This window comes from Xenopus laevis, chromosome 1S, assembly GCF_017654675.1.
Source record: "Xenopus laevis strain J_2021 chromosome 1S, Xenopus_laevis_v10.1, whole genome shotgun sequence".
NCBI lineage: Eukaryota > Metazoa > Chordata > Amphibia > Anura > Pipidae > Xenopus > Xenopus laevis.
In genome coordinates, this window is record NC_054372.1 from 79,020,000 (window position 1) to 79,040,363 (window position 20,364).

Below are 20,364 nucleotides of genomic sequence, written 5' to 3' on the forward strand. Positions count from 1 at the left end.
AGACCATGCACCAATCTCATTTGTGGTCTCCATTTCACCTGCACCTAGGAACTATGTCTCTTGGTCCTTTCCTGATTCGCTTAAATATAATCCAGACTTCATTAAGATGCTACATAGCAGATGGGATTTGTTTTTCAAGGAAAACAAATTACATTCAAAAGATCCATCCTTATTATGGGAAACTTGGAAGGAAGTGGCTAGAGGGGAAATATCTTTTAAATCTCACTTCTTTAGAAAAGTTCACAAAAACTTTGAGTTGAGTAAAAGACAAAGCATCTCTTACATTCTATTTAAACAACATCCCTCATTTGAGAATGCTCAAAAATAAGAATATTTTAGATGAACTTAAAATATGGATTAAATTGAGAATTTTTTTGCATCTTTTTCACAGGCTAGGCTTAAAAACTTAAAGCAAATAATTAGCTTTTTAATCTTACTAAGGCTGAAAATAAGCAGGCTAAACTTTTTAAGATTAAAGATACTCATGATCAGCTAACAAATGATCCCAATAAAATTGTAGGCATTTTCAAAGATTTTTATAAAGATTTGTACTCTAATCCAAATATAAACTGAGAAAATGCAAGAATCCTTTAAAATTGTAAAATCCCTCAGATTTCAAAGGGTCAGTTGGAAAAGCTAAATAGTCCAGTTTCCTCTGAGGAAGTGTCCACTATTATTAATAATCTGAAAACTGCAAAGGCAGGTGGCCCTGATGGCCTAACTCCTCCTTTCTACAAAATTATGAAAGATAAAATCTCACCCTTTTTAACAAACCTATTTAATGATATATTATTCTTTGGAAAAAGCCTACCTTCTAGTGAAATATCAAATCTTAGCGTCATCCTGAAAAAAGACAAAGACTTATCCCTTCCCTCCTCCTATAGGCCTATTTCCTTGTTAAATCAAGATATCAAGATACTATCCAAGGTCCTTGCTGATAGGTTTTCTTTAATTCTTCCCTCTATAATATCTAAGGCCCAAAATGGTTTTATTAAGAATAGGTCAGGAGTAAAGAATATTAGGGCTCTGATCCATAGCTTATATTTTGCCAAAAAACAAAATCCCCAGTTCTATTTTTAATATTGATGCTGAAAAGGCGTTTGATAATATTACCTGGGATCATCATCATTTGTTTGCCTTAAGAAATTTGGTATCACAGGCCCCTTTTTCCAATATATCAAATATCTTTACAAAAATCCCAGAACATAAATAATTTTGGGGGGAGCTAGGTGGCCACCTTTTGAAATATTTAAAGGGACGAGACAGGGCTGTCCTTTGTCGCCCCTTTTATTTAATATTGCTCTAGAACCGCTAATTTATTTCCTTGATCAATCCAAGTCAATTTCGGGAATTACCATTAATAGTAGACATCTCATGGTTTTAGCCTTTGCCGATGACTTATTACTAATTTTAAAAAATCCTGAGTCTTCACTTAAGGTTGTTTTTGATTTATTCCGAGACTTTCAGTTATAAAATTAATGTTGAGAAATCGGAAGTAATGAATATTTATGGTTCTTTTTCTAATTCTTTACTTAAGAAATTCCAACTTAAAAACCCAAAGAATCAGATCAAATATTTAGGATTAATAATTCCATCAGATCTAAATAATTTATATTCTTTGAATATCAATCCAGCCTGTCAAAAGGTTTTTTCCATGTGTGAAAAATGGGCCAATTCTCGCCTTAAGATAAAGGGAAGAGCACTTTTTTAAATCTGATATTTCCCTAGTTAATATATCCATTAATCTCCCCTTGCTTATAAAACATTTTTATATTAAGAAACTTGACTGTCTTAAATAAATTTATTGGGAATGGTAAAAAGGCAAAAATTGCACTTCATAAATTAAGAGCTCCAGTTAAACTAGGAAGGTTAAATCTTCCTAACTTTAGAGCTTTTAATTTATCAGCCCTCACTAGATACTGTATTGAGTGGATCTCTCAAGGCAATACAATTACAAACCCTGACATCTTTCAAGATCTGTTTTACATAGCAAATGGGTAAATGTTCCTTGTGATTTTAAAAGGAATCCTCTATAGTGATTCTATTTTTGTGTGGAAACATTTATTCTCTCAACATAGGTATAGTTATATAGAAACCCCTTTCATGCCAGCAAAGCTCTTACTTAAACCCTCAGATTATCAAAAGTCTGATTCCTTTCTATTTTCTACAAAGAGAAATTTACTAGTCTTAGTTAAAGACTTATTTGATCCACTTAAGAAAACTTTATTGTCTTGGTCAAAACTCAAAAATGAGTACAAGCTTAATGAATCTGATAGATATTATAGCTTGTCAATGCGGTCTCTCTACTGCATAATAAAAACAATTTGATTTTAGCGGACCACAAGCTAGCAGATTTGGCAGAATTTTTGGAACTCCCCTGTTTGATTTCAATTAACTCTTTATCTAAAATTTTTTGGAATATTTGTTACAGACTCACATCCGTTAACAAAATCGTCCATTAAATGGACTGATTTTTTACAATGTCAAGTGTCTCCCTCAGATTTGGTGAAATCTATAAATACTTATAATAAATTAATTTTGGCAGCGAGTTGGAGAATACAACACTTTAAGCTTATTCATTTAGGATATGGAAAAATGTTTTCTAAAAGTACCTCTAATAGTCCTATATCATTTTGTCCTAAATGTGACGAGACTAATGTGTCACTTTTTAATTATTTATGGTCCTGTCCAAAAATTAACCTTTTTTGGAGGAAAGTTACTAATTTTTTGAATTCTAGACTGAAGATATAAATTAAACTATCTCCGTGTTTTTCTTTACTGCATCTAGATATTAATATGCTTTCTGCAATTCATAAGTCAAATATTATCTCCCATGAGATTAAATTATTTACTTCTTTTTTCTAGCTGCTTCTAGGAAAGCTTTATTTAATTTCTGGTTACAAAAGGAACCCCCCTCTTTATCAGACATCATATCTTATATGAATCAGCTTAGTTGGCAAGAAGCCTTAATAACTAAAGGAAGTATTTCCAAAGATTCTTTTAGGCTGGTTTGGTCTCCTTATTTTGAAATCTGTAACTCCAAAACGGGCGAACGAATAATGCACTTTCTTCAATAGTTAGATGACCTGACATTCCAGATGATAAATGGGCTTTTTCTCTTTTATTAAATGTGCATCCACTGGCTTAGTTAATTTTTAGTTAGTTTTTGTTATTTTTCATGAATGATATAGTCTTGATAATATCATGCCATTGTCTTGTATACAACATATTTTCTTCATCTGCATAACATTTGTTGTCATTTTGATTTCATTTGTTTAATATGAAAATCAAATATTTTAAACAGGAGCATTTATTCAGGATTTTACACCACTTATACCCCCAATGATAACCAGACAATTAAGTTGTGACATCACCATATTAAAGTGACCAGTACATTATAAATTACAATAAAATCCATATATAAAATTGCTAGTCATTAAGGTGATTAAAATAGACTATAGTGCTGCTCCTACCAATTTATCTTCTGTGAACAGGTACAACTTTTAAAAGTGCAATAAAGAAGTTAAAAGTACATCTTATCCATAAAGTGAGTGAGCATATCCGTTACAAACCATTTCTTGGCTCTCTAGCTCAGTATTTGTGGGCCCTCTAGCTTTAGATACCTATCAATTAACCTCTATATTTACAACAATCATATACTCATCGTTACTATTATTGACTCAAATAGCCCAAAAATATAGGCACATAATAAATGCGAGGCACAGATATATATCAAGCTCATCCCTCCGTGTCAGTATACTATGTAGTTCAACTTGTAGGCAAAAAGCAGTTCAGTTGTAAAGCACTATTTAGACCCCTAGGGGCTACACAATACAATTTGAGGGGCAGCTTGATCAAAACATGAGATTGGAGCTTGCCACAGAAAAACTCACCCACTTTCTATTCACTTCAATGGGATTTTTAGAAGTGTATTTATGAAATGGTAAACCATTGATAAGTACACTTTTAAAAATCCCATAGGAATGAATAGAAAATGGGCGATTTTTTCTGTGGCTCTCACATTTTGATAAATCTGCCCCCAAATGTCTAGAAGCCTCACGCTGGAGTAAAATACATTCAATGCCCCCCCCCCCCAGGGGGATCCAAAATACAGTCAATTGGCATACACTTGTGTTGTGCTGCTTGGAGATATGGAGATATAGATATAGAGATATATATATACACACACACATACATGTGATATATATACATACACATATTACACTGAATCTGCACAACTTAGTTCTTTGTGTAAAACATCTTTAATTCTCTATTGCGGAGACTAACGTTTCAGGCCTATAGCAACAACCGAGAAGTACTTTTGAAAACATTTTATTTATTTTTTATAGTGGATTACAAAACACAAATTGATAACATTTTACACAAAAATTCAAGTTACTTTGGTCACAGTAACATTCCCAGAATAATGTAAAAGCTGCAAACAAGCAAAAGTTAAAATCATGTTAAACACTGTTTCTAAAAGCTTAACAAAACAACCCAACAGCTAGATTCAGTTCTCCGAAGAGCTTACAATGTTATAAACTTTAGGCTGTAGAAAAACCAAGAGACAATAAAAAGATGTGGTAGACGACTGACTTTCTCTATGGCATAAAAAGAAATAAAACTGAAATCTGCCCTCTTCGGTGTCTCTTTAATAGAAACAGTGGGCTCTGTAAAGCAATAGCAACACCAACAAATGAGTAAATTAGTGATTTTAAGTAATGAAAATATAATTAGTGTTGAACTGTACTGCTAAAATTGGTGCTTTAAAGAAACTTTTATATAAAGAAGCTGTTGTGACAGCATAGGGACAGCCATTCAAGCTAGAAAAAGGAGAAAAGGCACAGGATACCCATCAGTTAAGCTCGGTAGTATACAATGGGATTCTTTCAAACTTATCTACAGAGTCTCCTGTATTTGAATGGCTGCCCCCTTGGCTACACAAGCAGCTGGATAAACAATAGTGTTTATATAGCAACACCAGTTTTACAGTGCAGGGAAACAGTACATTATATTTTCATTCATTTCAAAAAACAAAAACATTTTTTGGTGTTACTACTGCTTTAATCTTTGTTTTCCTCAGCTCAAAGTTTACCATATATTGTAGAGGTAGACTGAAAATGTGTTGAATATCTCCTGGCCCATTCTGCAAGAAAATGGCATCAGGTTTATAGGGCCTGCTGATGGGCTAGAAGTCACAACGAGGTAGAACATACATTTGCAAGGATAAAGCTTGCCATATACTGGCTCCAAAGTTAGTCAGCAAAGCTGTTTATTAATATTCGAGAAAAAACATCACTTATGTTGCCCATAGCAACCATTCAGCAGTGAAATCTGAACAATCAACTACAAAATAAAAAACCAAAGCAAATATCTGGTTTCTTTGGCCATTATTAATATGCCACTTTTTAGCATATGGACATATGTATGGAACCAAAACAAAAGATTTGCACAATATCTGGCAAACGATAAGCCAGATCTCAAAATCCTGTTTTGCCAGGCTTGAATATAAGGCTTCATTATACTGTTAAACTGAAGAGCTGCGCCTTTGGCAACGGAGTCCAACTCACCAGAAACAAGAAGAAAAAGAAAGGGGAAAAAAAAGAATCGACATATAGTGTAATATTTTCGGAAATATTCGTTCCACACCAGGTGTTTGTATGCAAAATTTCTATTCTGTTATATTTGTTCCCCTTTTTCCAAAATTTCCTCTATTTTAATCCTCCATTTCAGGGGCGGTGCTTTTACTTTTCAACATGCATGTGTATCTTCCACCAACAAACGGTTAAAGTGCCTACTTACAAGACTTTTTAGTTTTTCAATCACGTATAATAGTGTTTTCCTTTCCCTTTGAACAAACTTCTGTGCCTTCCACCAAAAAATGGTTAAAATGCCTACTTACAAGACCTTGATGTGTGATTCACATATAGTATTATTATACGCTGACCAGCAGGAACGCAACCACGAGGGATAGGAGAAGCCGGCTCTTTTACTCCTACCCCGGAAAGACCTGGGCAACCTGCTAAGGACAGCTGATTTTATCGAAATGTTTGTGAAACTCGATTAAAATAGGAGTGCAAAATTTTTATGTAAGTTTTTAAATATTTATTAAAACGTATTACACAATATACGTCTCTATTCCATGTGGGAGTGATTGGAGGAACTGAGAAAAGAAGAATGGGCGTATAATAATACTATATGTGAATCACACATCAAGGTCTTGTAAGTAGGCATTTTAACCATTTTTTGGTGGAAGGCACAGAAGTTTGTTCAAAGGGAAAGGAAAAGGAAAACACTATTATACGTGATTGAAAAACTAAAAAGTCTTGTAAGTAGGCACTTTAACCGTTTGTTGGTGGAAGATACACATGCATGTTGAAAAGTAAAAGCACCGCCCCTGAAATGGAGGATTAAAATAGAGGAAATTTTGGAAAAAGGGGAACAAATATAACAGAATAGAAATTTTGCATACAAACACCTGGTGTGGAACGAATATTTCCGAAAATACTACACTATGTCGATTCTTTTTTTTCCCCCTTTCTTTTTCTTTTTGTTTCTGGTGAGTTGGACTCCGTTGCCAAAGGCGCTGATCTACTTTTTTCCCTATACGAAGCATTCTACAGTTGAGAGACTGAATTAGGATCGGCAGGAGGGGACTAAACTAAAGGACTAACTTTTTTCATTTCTGGTGCATATTTTTGCATTCTGTGCATGCATTGCATTTAGAAAAAATTTTTTGTAATCTTAAACTGAAGAGCTGACTGTTATTGACCTTGCATGGTTTTAAAGACATACATAAATACAAATTTAAAGTAAAGCAAGCATAGGAAATTATTTGATCATTGTTACCCCTTGCAGAGTCATTTAAGAATTTAATTCTAATCTAACTTTTGTCATAACCAAGTATAAAGAGTCAAGCAAGCATTTCTAAATCATCTGTAATGATCACCGGCCGCTCTCATAACCTGGAAACAACTGGCTGAGGATGGCTTGCAGTGGTTTGTTCACGTTCAGTGGGTAGTTTTTGCCCAGATCATGCCGGCAAGCAGGGCAGCTATGTACCAATGCTTTAAAAGAACGGTCCAGGCACCCCTGTAAAAAAAACAAACAAAAAAAAAACCTCACTCATTAGGTACTGATAAAACTGTAAATTCATATAAAAGTGTATATTCCTAACAAACCCCTTTTACATTTTGATTAGGCCTTGCACACGGTCACTTAAGCGCTAAATATTTCAGATAATTCAACATTATTCGGTTACCATTCCCTCTCGTAAAGATCTTGCAACGACATGCAAAATATTTATTTTCCCCCATGAAAAGTGTAGAAAGAAGCTTAAACGCAAACTTATAAGCAATGAGATGTGCATGGAAAACTTTAAATTCTAAGCAGCTTTCCAAAAAACAATTTTTCAAGGGCATCCAGATAGCAAAAGTTGGACTTTAAAATATTGTTTGGGTTTCTGCAGCATTTACCTTGCAGATGTTATGATGGCATTCAGTTGTGACTGGTTCATACACCACTTCTTGACAGCAGATGCACAGGAATGTTTCTTCTACCTTGTTCACAAACTTCTACAATGCAAACATTTCTTTAACATACATCTGATCAATACATTCTCAATAATCACTAAGGAAATTTAGAGCAAAATGCGCTACATCTAATCTCAAAATGTTCTCCACAATTTCTGTTGAGAATACAGTTAAAAGCTAAAAGTAAGTCCCAGCATTCAGTACAGCCTACAAATGAGATGATACAAGGCACAGGTATTTAATAAGGTATGCTTGAGCTAGATAAGAACCACTTTTTGTTTTAGTGCCTGAAATTAAGTTTTAGAATATAGATTACTAGGCGGAGAAGTTGCAATTGATAATTTTTATTGGTGTTTTTTTAATTATTTCGCATTTGTTCAGTAGCTCTTGAATCAGGAATTTCAGGGGCTTTTCGTTGTTTGGAGGTAAATTACTTTAGAGACCAGGTAGAAGTTTGAATGAGACTGGAAGAGGAGAGGATCCACATAGAAATAAATAAAAAGTAACAGTAATAAAATTGTAGGATCACAGAGCAATTTGCAAATGATGATTCAAGACTTGGACTGTGGGATTTTATTTTCTCAGCAGAGAAATGCCAGCAACTCCTATTAAAATATTTTGTGCATACGCTTGTGTTTTAACACGGTTTAAAAAGTGTTAAATATCAATATTTTCTACTTCACTCAATGTATTTCTTTAACCAATGTGAGCGGTACTATTTTCCTTTTGTCGCTATAAAAAGAAAATAAATGAAACTTCCTGTGATCCACTTACTTTCCTTTTCTCAATACTGTAATCTGCAATTAATCTTATTTTTAAATTGATCATGCTTTACACAGGCTCAAATTTCAGCACTCTTCTACACTACCCTAAACTTCCACAATATCCTGTACTGCTCTTTTTTCCAAAGGCATGGAAGTTCAGTCTTTTATAACTCCCCTGCATAGTACTCATCTTGGATGTTCAGCTTACAACATTAACGTACGGATATCTTCCTATGTTTCTAGGACTAGCAAGAATTAACTGCACATGTAAACTTACAAATTCAGGTGCCAGTCAATGAACAGTAAATACAACCTAATGAATAGATTATCACTAAAACTGCTACTAAGCAAGAAACAAACAGTTTGTTATTCCAGGCACTCTGTTAATGTACTAAAACACCAATTACTCTTCCACACAGAAGGAATTATACATTTTTATCCATGTGTATGCCACTCCAGTTATAAATTATAGTTCATCTAGATGCAATTTGGGCAAATAAGCAACATTAAAATGTAATCTTGAAACAAGAGTGTCCCCTCAAGCTTAATCAATGAAAATCACTATACTTTGGTACTAACAAAAGTCAGCCTTAGGAAGCAAGGAATCCTTTAAAACATTTAAAAAACAAAAAAAAAAGCTTCATAACCTTTGTTATAATATTAATACACTTACAGGGCCTTCTTTTAGAAACAACATTACTTCACTCCATAACTTTGCATTTAGAACATCTTGTTTAATAAGTGTTTTCTGCTCCAGGGTTAGTTTGTAGGACGCCACTTTCATTTTCTTTGGAATGCTTTTGGCAGCTGTTTGTTCATTGTCTAGAAAGCAGAAGTTGTGTTAGATACAAGACGAAATTCTACTGGACACCAACAGAGACCATATTTTAAAAAATGTAATGTGAAATAAAATCATTATAGCTTAAAGGGGAAAAAGATGTCATGGGAAAAAAATTAAATTTTTTCAAAATGAATCCGTTAATAGTGCTGCTCCAGCAGAATTCTGCACTGAAATCCATTTCTCAAAAGAGCAAACCTATTTTTTTATATTCACTTTTGAAATCTGTCATGGGGCTAGACAGTCAATTTCCCAGCTGCCCCAAGTCATGTGACTTGTGCCTGCACAGAGAAATGCTTTCTGGCAGGCTGCTGTTTTTCCTTCTCAATGTAACTGGAGTCTCAGTGGGACATGGATTTTTACTATTGAGTGTTGTTCTTAGATCTACCAGGCAGCTGTCATCTTGTGTTAGGGAGCGGTTATCTGGTTACCTTCCCATTGTTCTTTTGTTTGGCTGCTGGGGGGGAGGGAGGGGGTGATATCACTCCAACTTGCAGTACAGCAGTAAAAAGAGTGATTGAAGTTTATCAGAGCACAAGTCACATGTCTAGCCCCATGTCAGATTTCAAAATTGAATATAAAAAAAATCTCTTTGCTCTTTTGAGAAATGGATTTCAGTGCAGAATTCTGCTGGAGCACTATTAACGGACTCATTTTTTTTAAAAAAAAATTTTCCCATGACAGTATCCCTTTAATGAAAATGCCTCAATATTGTGATAATTTCCAATGATTCTGCAAAAACCACCAACCAGAGTTTCTCTTCCTTTTTCCTTTGCTAGGTGAGTCGATCGGTTCATCTTCTGTCTTGTTTTCTTTTTCTCGCTCTTTGCTAGCAAGAGTTTCCAAGTAACCATCGGGATACTAAATGGAGAAAAACAAACTAAGCACCAGTGCACAAAAGTTTTACTAAATGAAGTAGAATTATTGAATAAATGGAGGCTACCTGCATGGTTAGACCTAGTTTTTTTATTCTTTCTTTGCCTTCCTTTGACCAAGGTGCAGGTTCATAGTCATCTCTCCTTAAGAGGTACCTCCATACCAAGAATCCAGATTTACCTTTTTCTGGCCAGTATTTTACTACCTATAATGCAACAGGGAACAAATGTAACCTTAACCTTACATGATTCTGACTGAGCTATTAGTGTGTACAGTACACACAAGAACAATACACACAAGTACATACAGTACACATGTACATACAGTACACACTATATACACGTACATATACGCACACAAGTACATAAAGTACACACGCACACGTACATACAGTAATTAAAAATTGAACTTAAATCTCAAACCCAGTGTATCCACAGTCCAGTGATCCAGCAAGGCTCTTTTTTGCCTCCAAAACAATAATTTCCAAAAAGGATTACTGTAACTAACTCAACAGCAAGCCGTTGTTGAGAAGGGGAAAAAAATAACAAAATATAACAGAAACTGTATGTATAGTGTAATATTTCAACTTTGACACCCGCAATACATTAAATGAAACAGTGTATCCCATCATAAATGTGACTAGTGAAAAGTATTACATCACACATGTTGGGTAAGGTGGATGAAGGGTTCAGGTAAGTATGATACCCACACTAAAAAACAGGATAAATCCGGTAGTTGATTATAATCACAAGAGGCCCAAACATAAATGGCATAACTCAAAATGCAAATGTCCAATCGGCATTTCTAGTCTTTTTCCTTATGTGGGAAATATAAAGTGACATGTGCAGAAACATTTAGCTTCCCAGATTGCCAGTTTGTCAAGATCCTGTTGCAAGGATGCCACATATTAGATGGAATTAATTAGGCTGGATAGTTTTATGTCATCTGCAAACAATGATACATTACATACAATACCCTCCCCTAAGTCATTAATAAACAAGTTAAATAAAAATGGACCCAATACAGAGCCCTGAGGGACTCCACTAAGAACCTTACTCCAAGTAGAGAAGGTACCATTAACAACCACCCTCTGCACTCGATCCTGTAGCCAGTTACCTATCCATGTGCAAATGACTTCATTAAGCCTAACAGACCTTAGATTACAAAGCAGTCATTTGTGGGGCACGGTATCAAACGCTTTGGCAAAATCCAAGTAGATCACACCTGCCCCCCCACTGTCCAGCATCTTACTTACCTCATTGTAAAAAGCAATCAAACTTGTCTGACATGACCTATCCTTCAAAAAGCCATGCTGATTGCTGCTCATAATGTCATTCACTAGGACAAAATTTTGAATGTCATCCCTTAACAAGCCTTCAAATAATTTGCCCACCACAGATGTCATATTTACAGGCCTATAATTGCCAGGCTGAGATCGTAATCCTTTAAATACTGGAATCACATTAGCTTTTCTCCAATCCATAGGTACCATACCAGATGAAAGTGAATCTGAGAAAATCAGAAATAGGGGCTGGTCTAAAACTGAACTAAGCTCTCTAAGAACCCCAGGGTGTATGCCATCAGACCTTGGAGGCTTGTTTACATACATTTTTATTAAAGCTTTATGGATTAAAGCTTTTAATTTTTATTAAAGCTTTATCCTGAGTCAGCCACTGACTACATTGAGCCGAGCCATCAGTGCAGCTATGAAGTGAGCCTGGGAACTCAGACTTATTGTATACACTGAAGAAAAGAACTGATTTAGCACATTTGCCTTTTCTGTATCTGTTACAACCATACTGGTACAATTATTTAATGGAGCAACACTCTCAACCTGTGTCTTTTTACTATTAATATATTTAAAAAACTTTTTGGGGTTAGTGTTAGCCTCCGCCGCAATGCACTCTTATTAACATTTATTTTAGTTCTTTTTTTTTCAGTAAAGAAACAAGTTGCAATATACAGGAAAAAGCGGTTACTGGACCGCAATGCATATGCATATTCAGTTGTAAAGAAACAAATATTCCTGAGTATAACATGAAATCCGGAAAATTTCTTTCCATTGTAGCAAAACACATTGACAGGCAATGTGAAGTGCTATGAGAGAAGTGAAAGCTGTGATACATATTAAATAGAAAACAAGCAACAACAATAAAGAAAGAAAAAATAAAATAAAAATGCTGTCTGAAACAAACAGGGAAGAAAGGGAATGCATGGGTGAGCTGTGGCGGCGAGTACATTTGAACCCTCCAGGCAAACAATGACATTAGGAGATACTCCCAAAAAATAAAAAATTATTCATTGCGGATACCTCTGTAGGCTAGCCACGGATTCCAGACTTTATTGTGACACTTCAGTTTACCCATGCGACAGCTGGTTAAATGTTCAAGTACAAGGACAGGGTCCAGTTTTACTTTTACCATTTGAACGTCTAGGAAAGGGGATTTCCAAGATTTAGCAATTATCTGCTTTGCGGCAGAGAATATATGTGTCACTAGAGTTCTGGTGTATTTATTTCCCCGTGACATTTATTAAGAAGGGCTTCCGCTGGATCTTTTCGTAATGGACGACCAGTGACATTAGTGATCATAGCATAGATTCTTATCCAGAATCTTGAGACTTTCGGGCATTCCCACCAGATGTGCATAAAAGAGCCAACTTGTCCACAATTCCTGAAGCAAAGAGGCGATGAAGATGGGTACCATTTAGTTAAGGTGGTGGGAACTAGATACCACTGATGAAGCACTTTTTGGGAAGTCTCTTGAATCAGAACATTAATAGAACAATGTTTAGAGGCCGAGATAATGTCAGACCATGTTTCATTGTCGTAGCAGACCCTCAGGTCTCTTTCCCAGCGACGGACAAATGGCAAATCTTTAATGGCAGTTTGGCGAGCCATATAGTTATATAATGCAGAAATTGATTTTTTTCTGAGGGAGAACTCACACCCACAGTGGGGCATCAGGCCTCCCATGCCATAAGGTCAATTGGCTAAATTGCGCTGCTAAATAGTATAAATGAAGATGGGGTATACCTAGACCTCCCTTTTGTCTATTACGGGAAGCCACTGCAAAACTAAGGCAAGGCCCTCTTGCTGTCCCAGACAAATTTGTTAAAGGACTTTTGTAGATGTTCTAGGATACCTTTGGGAGGGGCAACTGGGAGGGTTCTGAATAGGTAAAGCAGTAGGGGAAAAGCAGCCATCTTCAGTGCATTCACCCTACCTAGCCAGGACAATCTTAATTTTGACCAAGAGGCAATCATACCTAACACTTTCTGGGAGATGCTTTTGTAATTACCTAAAGCAAGGGAGCTGTAATCCGGAAAGAGGTGAACCCCCAAATATTGTATGCTCTTTTTTGCCATTTAAAGTGGAAATTTATCTCAAGTAGTTTTACTATGTTATGGGGTAAAGTGAGGTTCAAAGCTTCTGTCTTTGCTGGGTTTATTTGGAGCCCTGATAATGTGGCAAAATTATATAAGGTCTCAAAAAGGTGGGGGAGAGAAGTCATTGGATGGGAAATAGTCATCAGGATATCGTCTGCGTATAGCCTGCAGCGGTGATCGGTTTGTCCAGTCTGAATACCTGATATTTTGGGATGGTTGCGAATTGCTATGGCTAAGGGTTCGATGGCTAGGGCAAACAGCAGGGGTGACAAGGGGCAGCCCTGCCGTGTGCCCCTACTAATCACAAAACGGTCTGAAAAGAAACCGCTATGATGAACCCAAGCTTTAGGGAAAATTGTATAGGGCAGCTATAACCTTAAGAAATGACGGGGGAAAGCCATATTTGGGGAGTACTGTCATTAAGAATTTCCAGGAGACCGAGTAAAAAGCTTTTTCTAGGTCTATCGACAAGAGCATAGAGGGAATATTTCTGGCTTTAGCTATACTAATTAAATTGAGGGCTCTACGAATATTATCAGAGACTTGTCTACCTGGAATAAACCCAGATTGGTCTTTGTGAATTAGTGTGGAGAAATTTGTTCAGCCTGGTAGCCAAGATCTTGGCTAGTAGTTTGATGTCTATATTCAGAATGGAAATTGGTCTAAAATTTCTACAATCTGTGGGGTCTTTGCCTGGTTTTGGAATTACTGCTATTTGTGCAGAGAGAGATTCAGGATCACAGACAGAGGTTGCTTGCATAATGTTATTAAATAGCGTGTGAAGCCGAGGGATTAATTTGGGGGCTAAAAGTTTATAATATTTGCTCGTTAAACCGCCTGGCCCGGGTGATTTATTCAATTTTAAATTTCGGATTGCCAATTCAATTTCTGCAGGGTCAATAGGATCAGATATAGAGGTTATTTGTTCCAGTGAGAGGTGTGGCAAATTGAGAGCTTCTAAAAATGTATGTAATGCTTGTGAGGAGGGATCAGGTTGTTGAGAGTAGAAGGACTGGTAAAAGTGGGCGAATTCCTCCACAATTTGACGGATTGGCCGTTAGGGAGCCGGTACGTGTGCGAATTTGAGTGAAAGAGGGTCGTGAATATTTACCCTTTAAGTGTCTGGCTAGCATTGTATCAGCCTTATTTGATATCTGGAAATGTTTTTGTTTGATCCAATGTAATTTTTGAATTTCTTTTTCTGTTCGGTGTAAATTAATTTCAGTTCTGAGTGTATCTGGTCTCCGGAGGGATATGTAAGCAGGGCAAGCTTTATGCTGGGCCTCAAGTGATTGCAAAGTAGCCTCAGATATAAGCCTTATGGGTCGCCCACAGAGTAGATTGATTGATTTCGGGGGTGGTGTTAGCTAAATAGTACCGCTCACGTTCCGTAGAGATAAAATCAATATTGGCTGGAGAAGACAATAGGGAATCATCTAATCTCCAGTGGAATACAGTCGGGATATTGACTAGGTTAGATAATTTGAGTGTTTCTATCGAGTGATCAGACCACGGACAGGATTGGATTGTCGAGTTAAGGATTAATGGGACAGTCGGTTTGTGTATCAAAAAAGTATCGATGCGGGAGTGTGAATTGTGAGGGGGAGAATAAAAAGTATAATCCAGTTTAACAAGACGGAGTTCCCTCCAAGCATCTACCCAAGAGAAATGATCTAGTAATTTGGCAAAATTAAGCTTGTCTTTTCTGGAGTGGCTTGGGACGAACGGGTACCTGTCCATGGAGGGGTTTACCACCTCATTGAAGTCGCCGCCCAATAATACCGAACCCCTGCCTTCTTCCTCCAGTAATTTAAAGAAGTCTTTATAGAAAGCTATTTGATTTTCGTTAGGGCAGTATACGACCGCCAATGTGACAAAATTATCTTTGAGTAGTCCAACAAGTATAAGATACCTGCCTTCAGGATCCACAATAGAGGACTGGAGATTGAAATTTAGACGTTTGTGAAGGCAAATAGCTACTCCTCTTTTTTATCTGCAGAGGCAAGGTAGAATTGGGGGTAAGAGTAATGAAGGTATTTTGGAGCCGAGTTTTTAGAGAAATGAGTCTCTTGAATAAACAGTATATCAGAACGCATTCTAAGGTAATGTCTCATGGCAAGGGATCTCTTAGAGGGAGAATTAAAACCTTTAACGTTATGGGTAATGCAATTCAACACCATTGTATTGGTAGGTGGAGTAGCCTATCTTGCGCCCTGTTCTGAAATAAACCCATACATAATTGTAGATAGAAGGTTAGACAGCATTTAGCACAAACTAAAAAATATAACCCATTAGCAATAGTGGAGAAATGAACATCAAACATAGAATACAACATTGTAATCTAGGTGCTATAAAAAAAAAAAAAAGGGGTAAGCACCTAGAATACCAGAAAAAGGGCACCTAACCAATATCCCAAAAATCGGCAGGGATTAGGGTAGTGGGTACCAATGGGGGGGGGGGGGGGAGTTCCTGAAAGGACCCAAAATGTTAGCCAAAGGTCCATAAGGCAATATTGGTAGAATGTTCAGTCAGCATAGTTACCAAACGATCAAGTAGGCCTCTCTGTCGCTGCTCGGACTTTTCTGCCATAATGGAGAAAGTGGCATCTCATGGTCGATATTTCCAGGGGGTGAAGGTCGAGAGGAGATGCAGGTTTGTGTAACCCTAGTTGAATGAGAACCGAGTTGCCTTCTTGGATGGTCGTAACAGTGTAAGATCTATTTTGATGCGAAAATAATATCTTAAATGGATAACCCCATCGGTATTTGATCTGGTGCGTGATGAGAGAAGTAGTAATCGGCTTCATCTGTTTACGGCGTTGAATAGTGAGAGAAGCAAGATCTGCATACAAGGAAAATATATGGCCTTTGTAATCCAGGGTCGGAGCTGCGCGGGATGCAGTCATTTTGGCCTTCGCTTTATAGTAGTGAAGTCGAGCAATGATATCTTTAGGCGGACCGCCTTGTTTAGGCCCAAGCGCTCGGTATACCCTGTCAAGTAGTAGCTGGTCCTGGGGAAGGTCGGGAACCAGTGTTGCCAGGAGAGCAGGGATCTCCATACGAAGTTCGGAAACGGAGTCAGGTAGGCCTCTAATCCGTATATTATTATGGTGGGATCGGTTTTCTCCATCCTCGACATGGTCATGCAGGTCTGAGAGTTGGGTTTGCAGTTTTGTAATGGTCGATTCCTGTTTATCGAGTCTGTAGACTATCTCGTCCACTTTATCTTCAACTGCAGTAGTGCGATTACCCAGCTCTTTAAGTTCCTGCGTCGCGTGTTCCGTAATTTTGTCCGCCACCAAAGCCAATTCCGCCTGTAAAAGCTGCTTGAATCGACCGATGAGGGTGGCGTCCCCAGAATATACTTGCGGGGCCCCTTGATCGGAGTCGGGTTGATCGGACTCCCATGCGGAGTGAGGAGAAGTGCGCGGAGAAGAAGCTGCCGTATCCGCCATTTTGCGCAAGGCCCGTTGCGGTGGAGAAGGGCGAGACTGGTAGAGGTTTCCGCTTTGTAGCCGATTTTTTAGCCTTGAGATTCTTTGGCATGATATAGGTGAACACACCGGGAAATCCTCATTAATTGCTCGTATGGGTGCTAAAATTGTAGCTAGGAGTCCTACAGGAGCGGAGTAATGTAAGACACGTCTGTATAGGTCCGCATCTCGGCCACACCCCCCTTATTAACATTTATTATAGTATTTATATTCATTAAATGCAGCTTCTGCCCCCACAGACTTAGTTTTTAAAAAGTTTAAAAAGTATTAACTTTACTTCTATATTAAGCCACATAGGGTGATTTACTCCTTAAGGGAATAAATTGAGAACAGCAATGATTTAATATTTTAAATGACAACCATTTCTGTTCACTGTTTTTAGCTGAAAACTTAATGCCCCAGTCAATGCTCTGAAGAGCAGCCCTCAAGGCACTAAAATGAGCTTTTCTGAAATTCATGGTTTTTGTTGCCCCAGTGTAGATTTGTTTTTTGCACCAGACTTTAAATGATATAACATTATGGTCACTATTACCCAGGGGTTCAATGACTTGCACATTTACAATAAGTTCTGGGTCATTAGAGACCACTAGATCCAGAATAGCATTTTTTCTGGTTGGCTCCTCAACTTGTGCCCCATTAACAGATCTGGCAATACCTGGGTAATTAAAACACCCCATTATCATTACTTTACCCAAACTAGCAGCCTTTTCTATTTGCATCAGGAGCTTCACCTCTTCCTCCTCACTTACATTAGGGGGCTTATAGCATACCCCTACAATTAATTTGCTGGACTCTTTACAATTGAAGAACTCGACCCATAATACTTCTGCCCCCTCATTTCCTAACATAACCTCCTCCTTTATATAAGCTTTTAAATCCTGCCTAACATACATACCCCTCCTACTTTTCTATTGCCTCTGTCCCTCCTATGATATTAACTGCCCCGTCATGCGACGCATTCAGCCACACCCATCACATCATATTTTCCCACCAGCACCTCCAGCTCTCCCATTTTACCAGTCAGACTTCTTGCATTTGCAAACATACATTTAATACTGATACCATAGTGAACAAATGACATGTGGTCCTCTCTATCCTTAACAGTACCCCAACCAAATCTCCTCCCCATTTCCCCTCCCATTGCCAACTCTCTCAACTAACCTGTCTTCCACTAAATCTTTTACTGAAACCCACGCCCCCCAGTTTAAAATCTCCAAAAGTCTAGCCACCTTCTCCCCAACAGCTGCATCATCTTTGAGGTGCAGCCCATCCCTAGCAAAGAGCTTGCAGCCGACTGAGAAATCAGCCCAGTTCTACAAAAATCCAAAACCATCCTACCTACACCAATCTCTCAGCCACGCATTAATCTCCCTAAGCTCCTGTTTAGCGTTTCTCGTGGCACAGGTAATATCTGAGAAAATTACCTTGGAAGCCCTCGCCCTCAACTTTGCACCTAGTTTTTTTTAAATTGTTCTTGAGGACTTCAACACCTCCTCTAACTTGGTCATTTGTACCTATGTGTACCAAGACTGCCAGTCTTCCCAAGCCCCTCCCGATAACCTGTCCACTCGTTCCACCACATGCTGGACCCTAGCACCAGGCAAGCAGCAGACTGTTCAGCATGAAGGGTCCTTACAGCAGATTAACCTATCCACCTTTCTTCTAATAATTGAATCCCCTATAATTAAAACCTGCCTTTCCTTCCTTGCACTCCCCCACCACCCGTATTAGAGCCACTGCCTCCCAGGGTGCTCTGAGAGTCCGTCTGCTCCATACAAGCCAGTTCAGAACTTTCCTCTCAAGAATCTTCAGCCAAAATGGTGAATTTGTTGTTTTGGACAAGCGGTGGACCAGCCCCTACCCTTCTGTCCCCTACTACCCCTCCTGACCATCACAAAACTTCACTAGCCTCTCCTGCCCCTTTTCCTCCCCCCACTCCACTAGCCACTGCCAGTGGTTGCTCTGCGAGCCTCATTTCCTCCCCCTCGTTGCTGCAAGTTCCCCCCTTAGAGCCTGCAGTTTAGATTCAAAGATGAAAACACACCGAAATCTCACATGTATGGAACTGTCCACTGCATGGAACTGCTGCTCCAACACCACATACATGTGACAAGACACACTGAGTAATACCAGAAAACCCACTTCCACTCTAATTTACACTAGATACTAAGTCTCGCAAATGCAATTCCTCACTAACTCATTTTTGGTTTTAAATGCCTTAAGGTTTTTAACACTGCTTAACACTGAATTCAAATGCAACACTCGCTTCGCAGCTCCAACACTCGCTTTGAATTAAAGTTAAGGTTTCAAACAAGAGCACACAAAGCCTGATCAGAATTTCCATGTAAAATGTCTGCCCAGGTCATTAGTGTGTGCTTTGTTTCTGTGTAAGTTCAAATAATTTCTAAAGATCTGCTGAATTCACTCGCAATTGTGCTGAAGGCACTGTGTATAAAGCCATTATTATCTCCTTAAACTGTTGTAGTATTCCCATATTTAGCAGTGCCAAGTCTAAAAAGTCCTAATTAATCCTATCAAATGCCTTTTCAGCATCAAGAAGTCCGAGTCTATTAAGTGTCTTTTAAACTATATTTATTGCTGAAAAAGGTATTGTGGAGGTGCCTTTAGATGTGTCCAATGTAGGGGTCATATTTAATCGTGAATCCTTCCATAATAGGTTCAATTTCTTAGAGCATTTTAATCAAATTTTCAGCTTGATTTTGATTTGGTAAATATATGCAGCCCAGAGTACATTTTGTTCGGTATAGCAAGCCCTTTACAAAAATGTATCTCCCTTCATTATCTTACATTACGTCTTGTGGTTGGAAGTCAATATTTCTACAAGTCCCTATGGCAGTCCCTTCAGTTTTGGAGTCTCTGCTATTGCTAAAAAACCATTGTGAATAATTGTGAAAGGACTTAAGTATTTCATTATATCCTTTTAGATGTGTTTCTTGCAACATTAATATGGGAACTTTTTGTCTGTTCATTTCTCTAATCATATTTAGTCTTTAAGGGATATTAAGCGCATTAATGCTAAACCTCAAATTCAGACTAATCACCTGTATTGTTCACACCTGTGATCCCCCTGCATTGTTCACACCTGTGACACCTCTATTGTTCACTCCCCTAAAGCCCTGTACTGTTCACACCTGAGACCAAGACTGAAACTGCCCACATTGTTCACCTGTTCACACCTTATTCAAAATGCTAATGGGGCACCAGCACTGTGTCACTATATGTAGTACATATTAGACTGGTCCCGATTCCTGTCTCCTGCTCTGTTCTGCCTTCCCTATTCTCCCTGTGTGTGTCATACTTTGGTATTTGTTCTGGGGGGTTGTTAGCAATCGAAAATCATTGTTAGTGGCCTTTATGGTGTTTAATAATATGCTGGGGGGGGTACTGTATTATACACGGGGAGGAGGAGGCAAATGGATTTAAGGGTATGTCTTAATATGACAACTTTTTTCA

General features: G+C 37.9%; 1 protein-coding gene across 3 annotated transcripts in view; it reads right to left on the reverse strand.

Moving 5' to 3' along the window:
• Positions 1 to 4,316: 4,316 nt before the first annotated feature.
• uhrf1.S (ubiquitin-like with PHD and ring finger domains 1 S homeolog) overlaps positions 4,317 to 20,364 on the reverse strand; it is a 151,492-nt gene continuing 135,444 nt past the window's right edge. For 2 of the 3 annotated variants that reach the window (XM_018236363.2, XM_041574997.1), the window contains 5 exons: positions 10,078 to 10,215; positions 9,884 to 9,995; positions 8,970 to 9,118; positions 7,476 to 7,574; positions 4,317 to 7,092 (listed from right to left, as the gene is read on the reverse strand). In XM_018236363.2, the coding sequence (XP_018091852.1) occupies positions 6,946 to 7,092; positions 7,476 to 7,574; positions 8,970 to 9,118; positions 9,884 to 9,995; positions 10,078 to 10,215 (645 nt within the window). In that variant the 3' untranslated portion in view covers positions 4,317 to 6,945. 3 annotated transcript variants of the gene reach the window in all.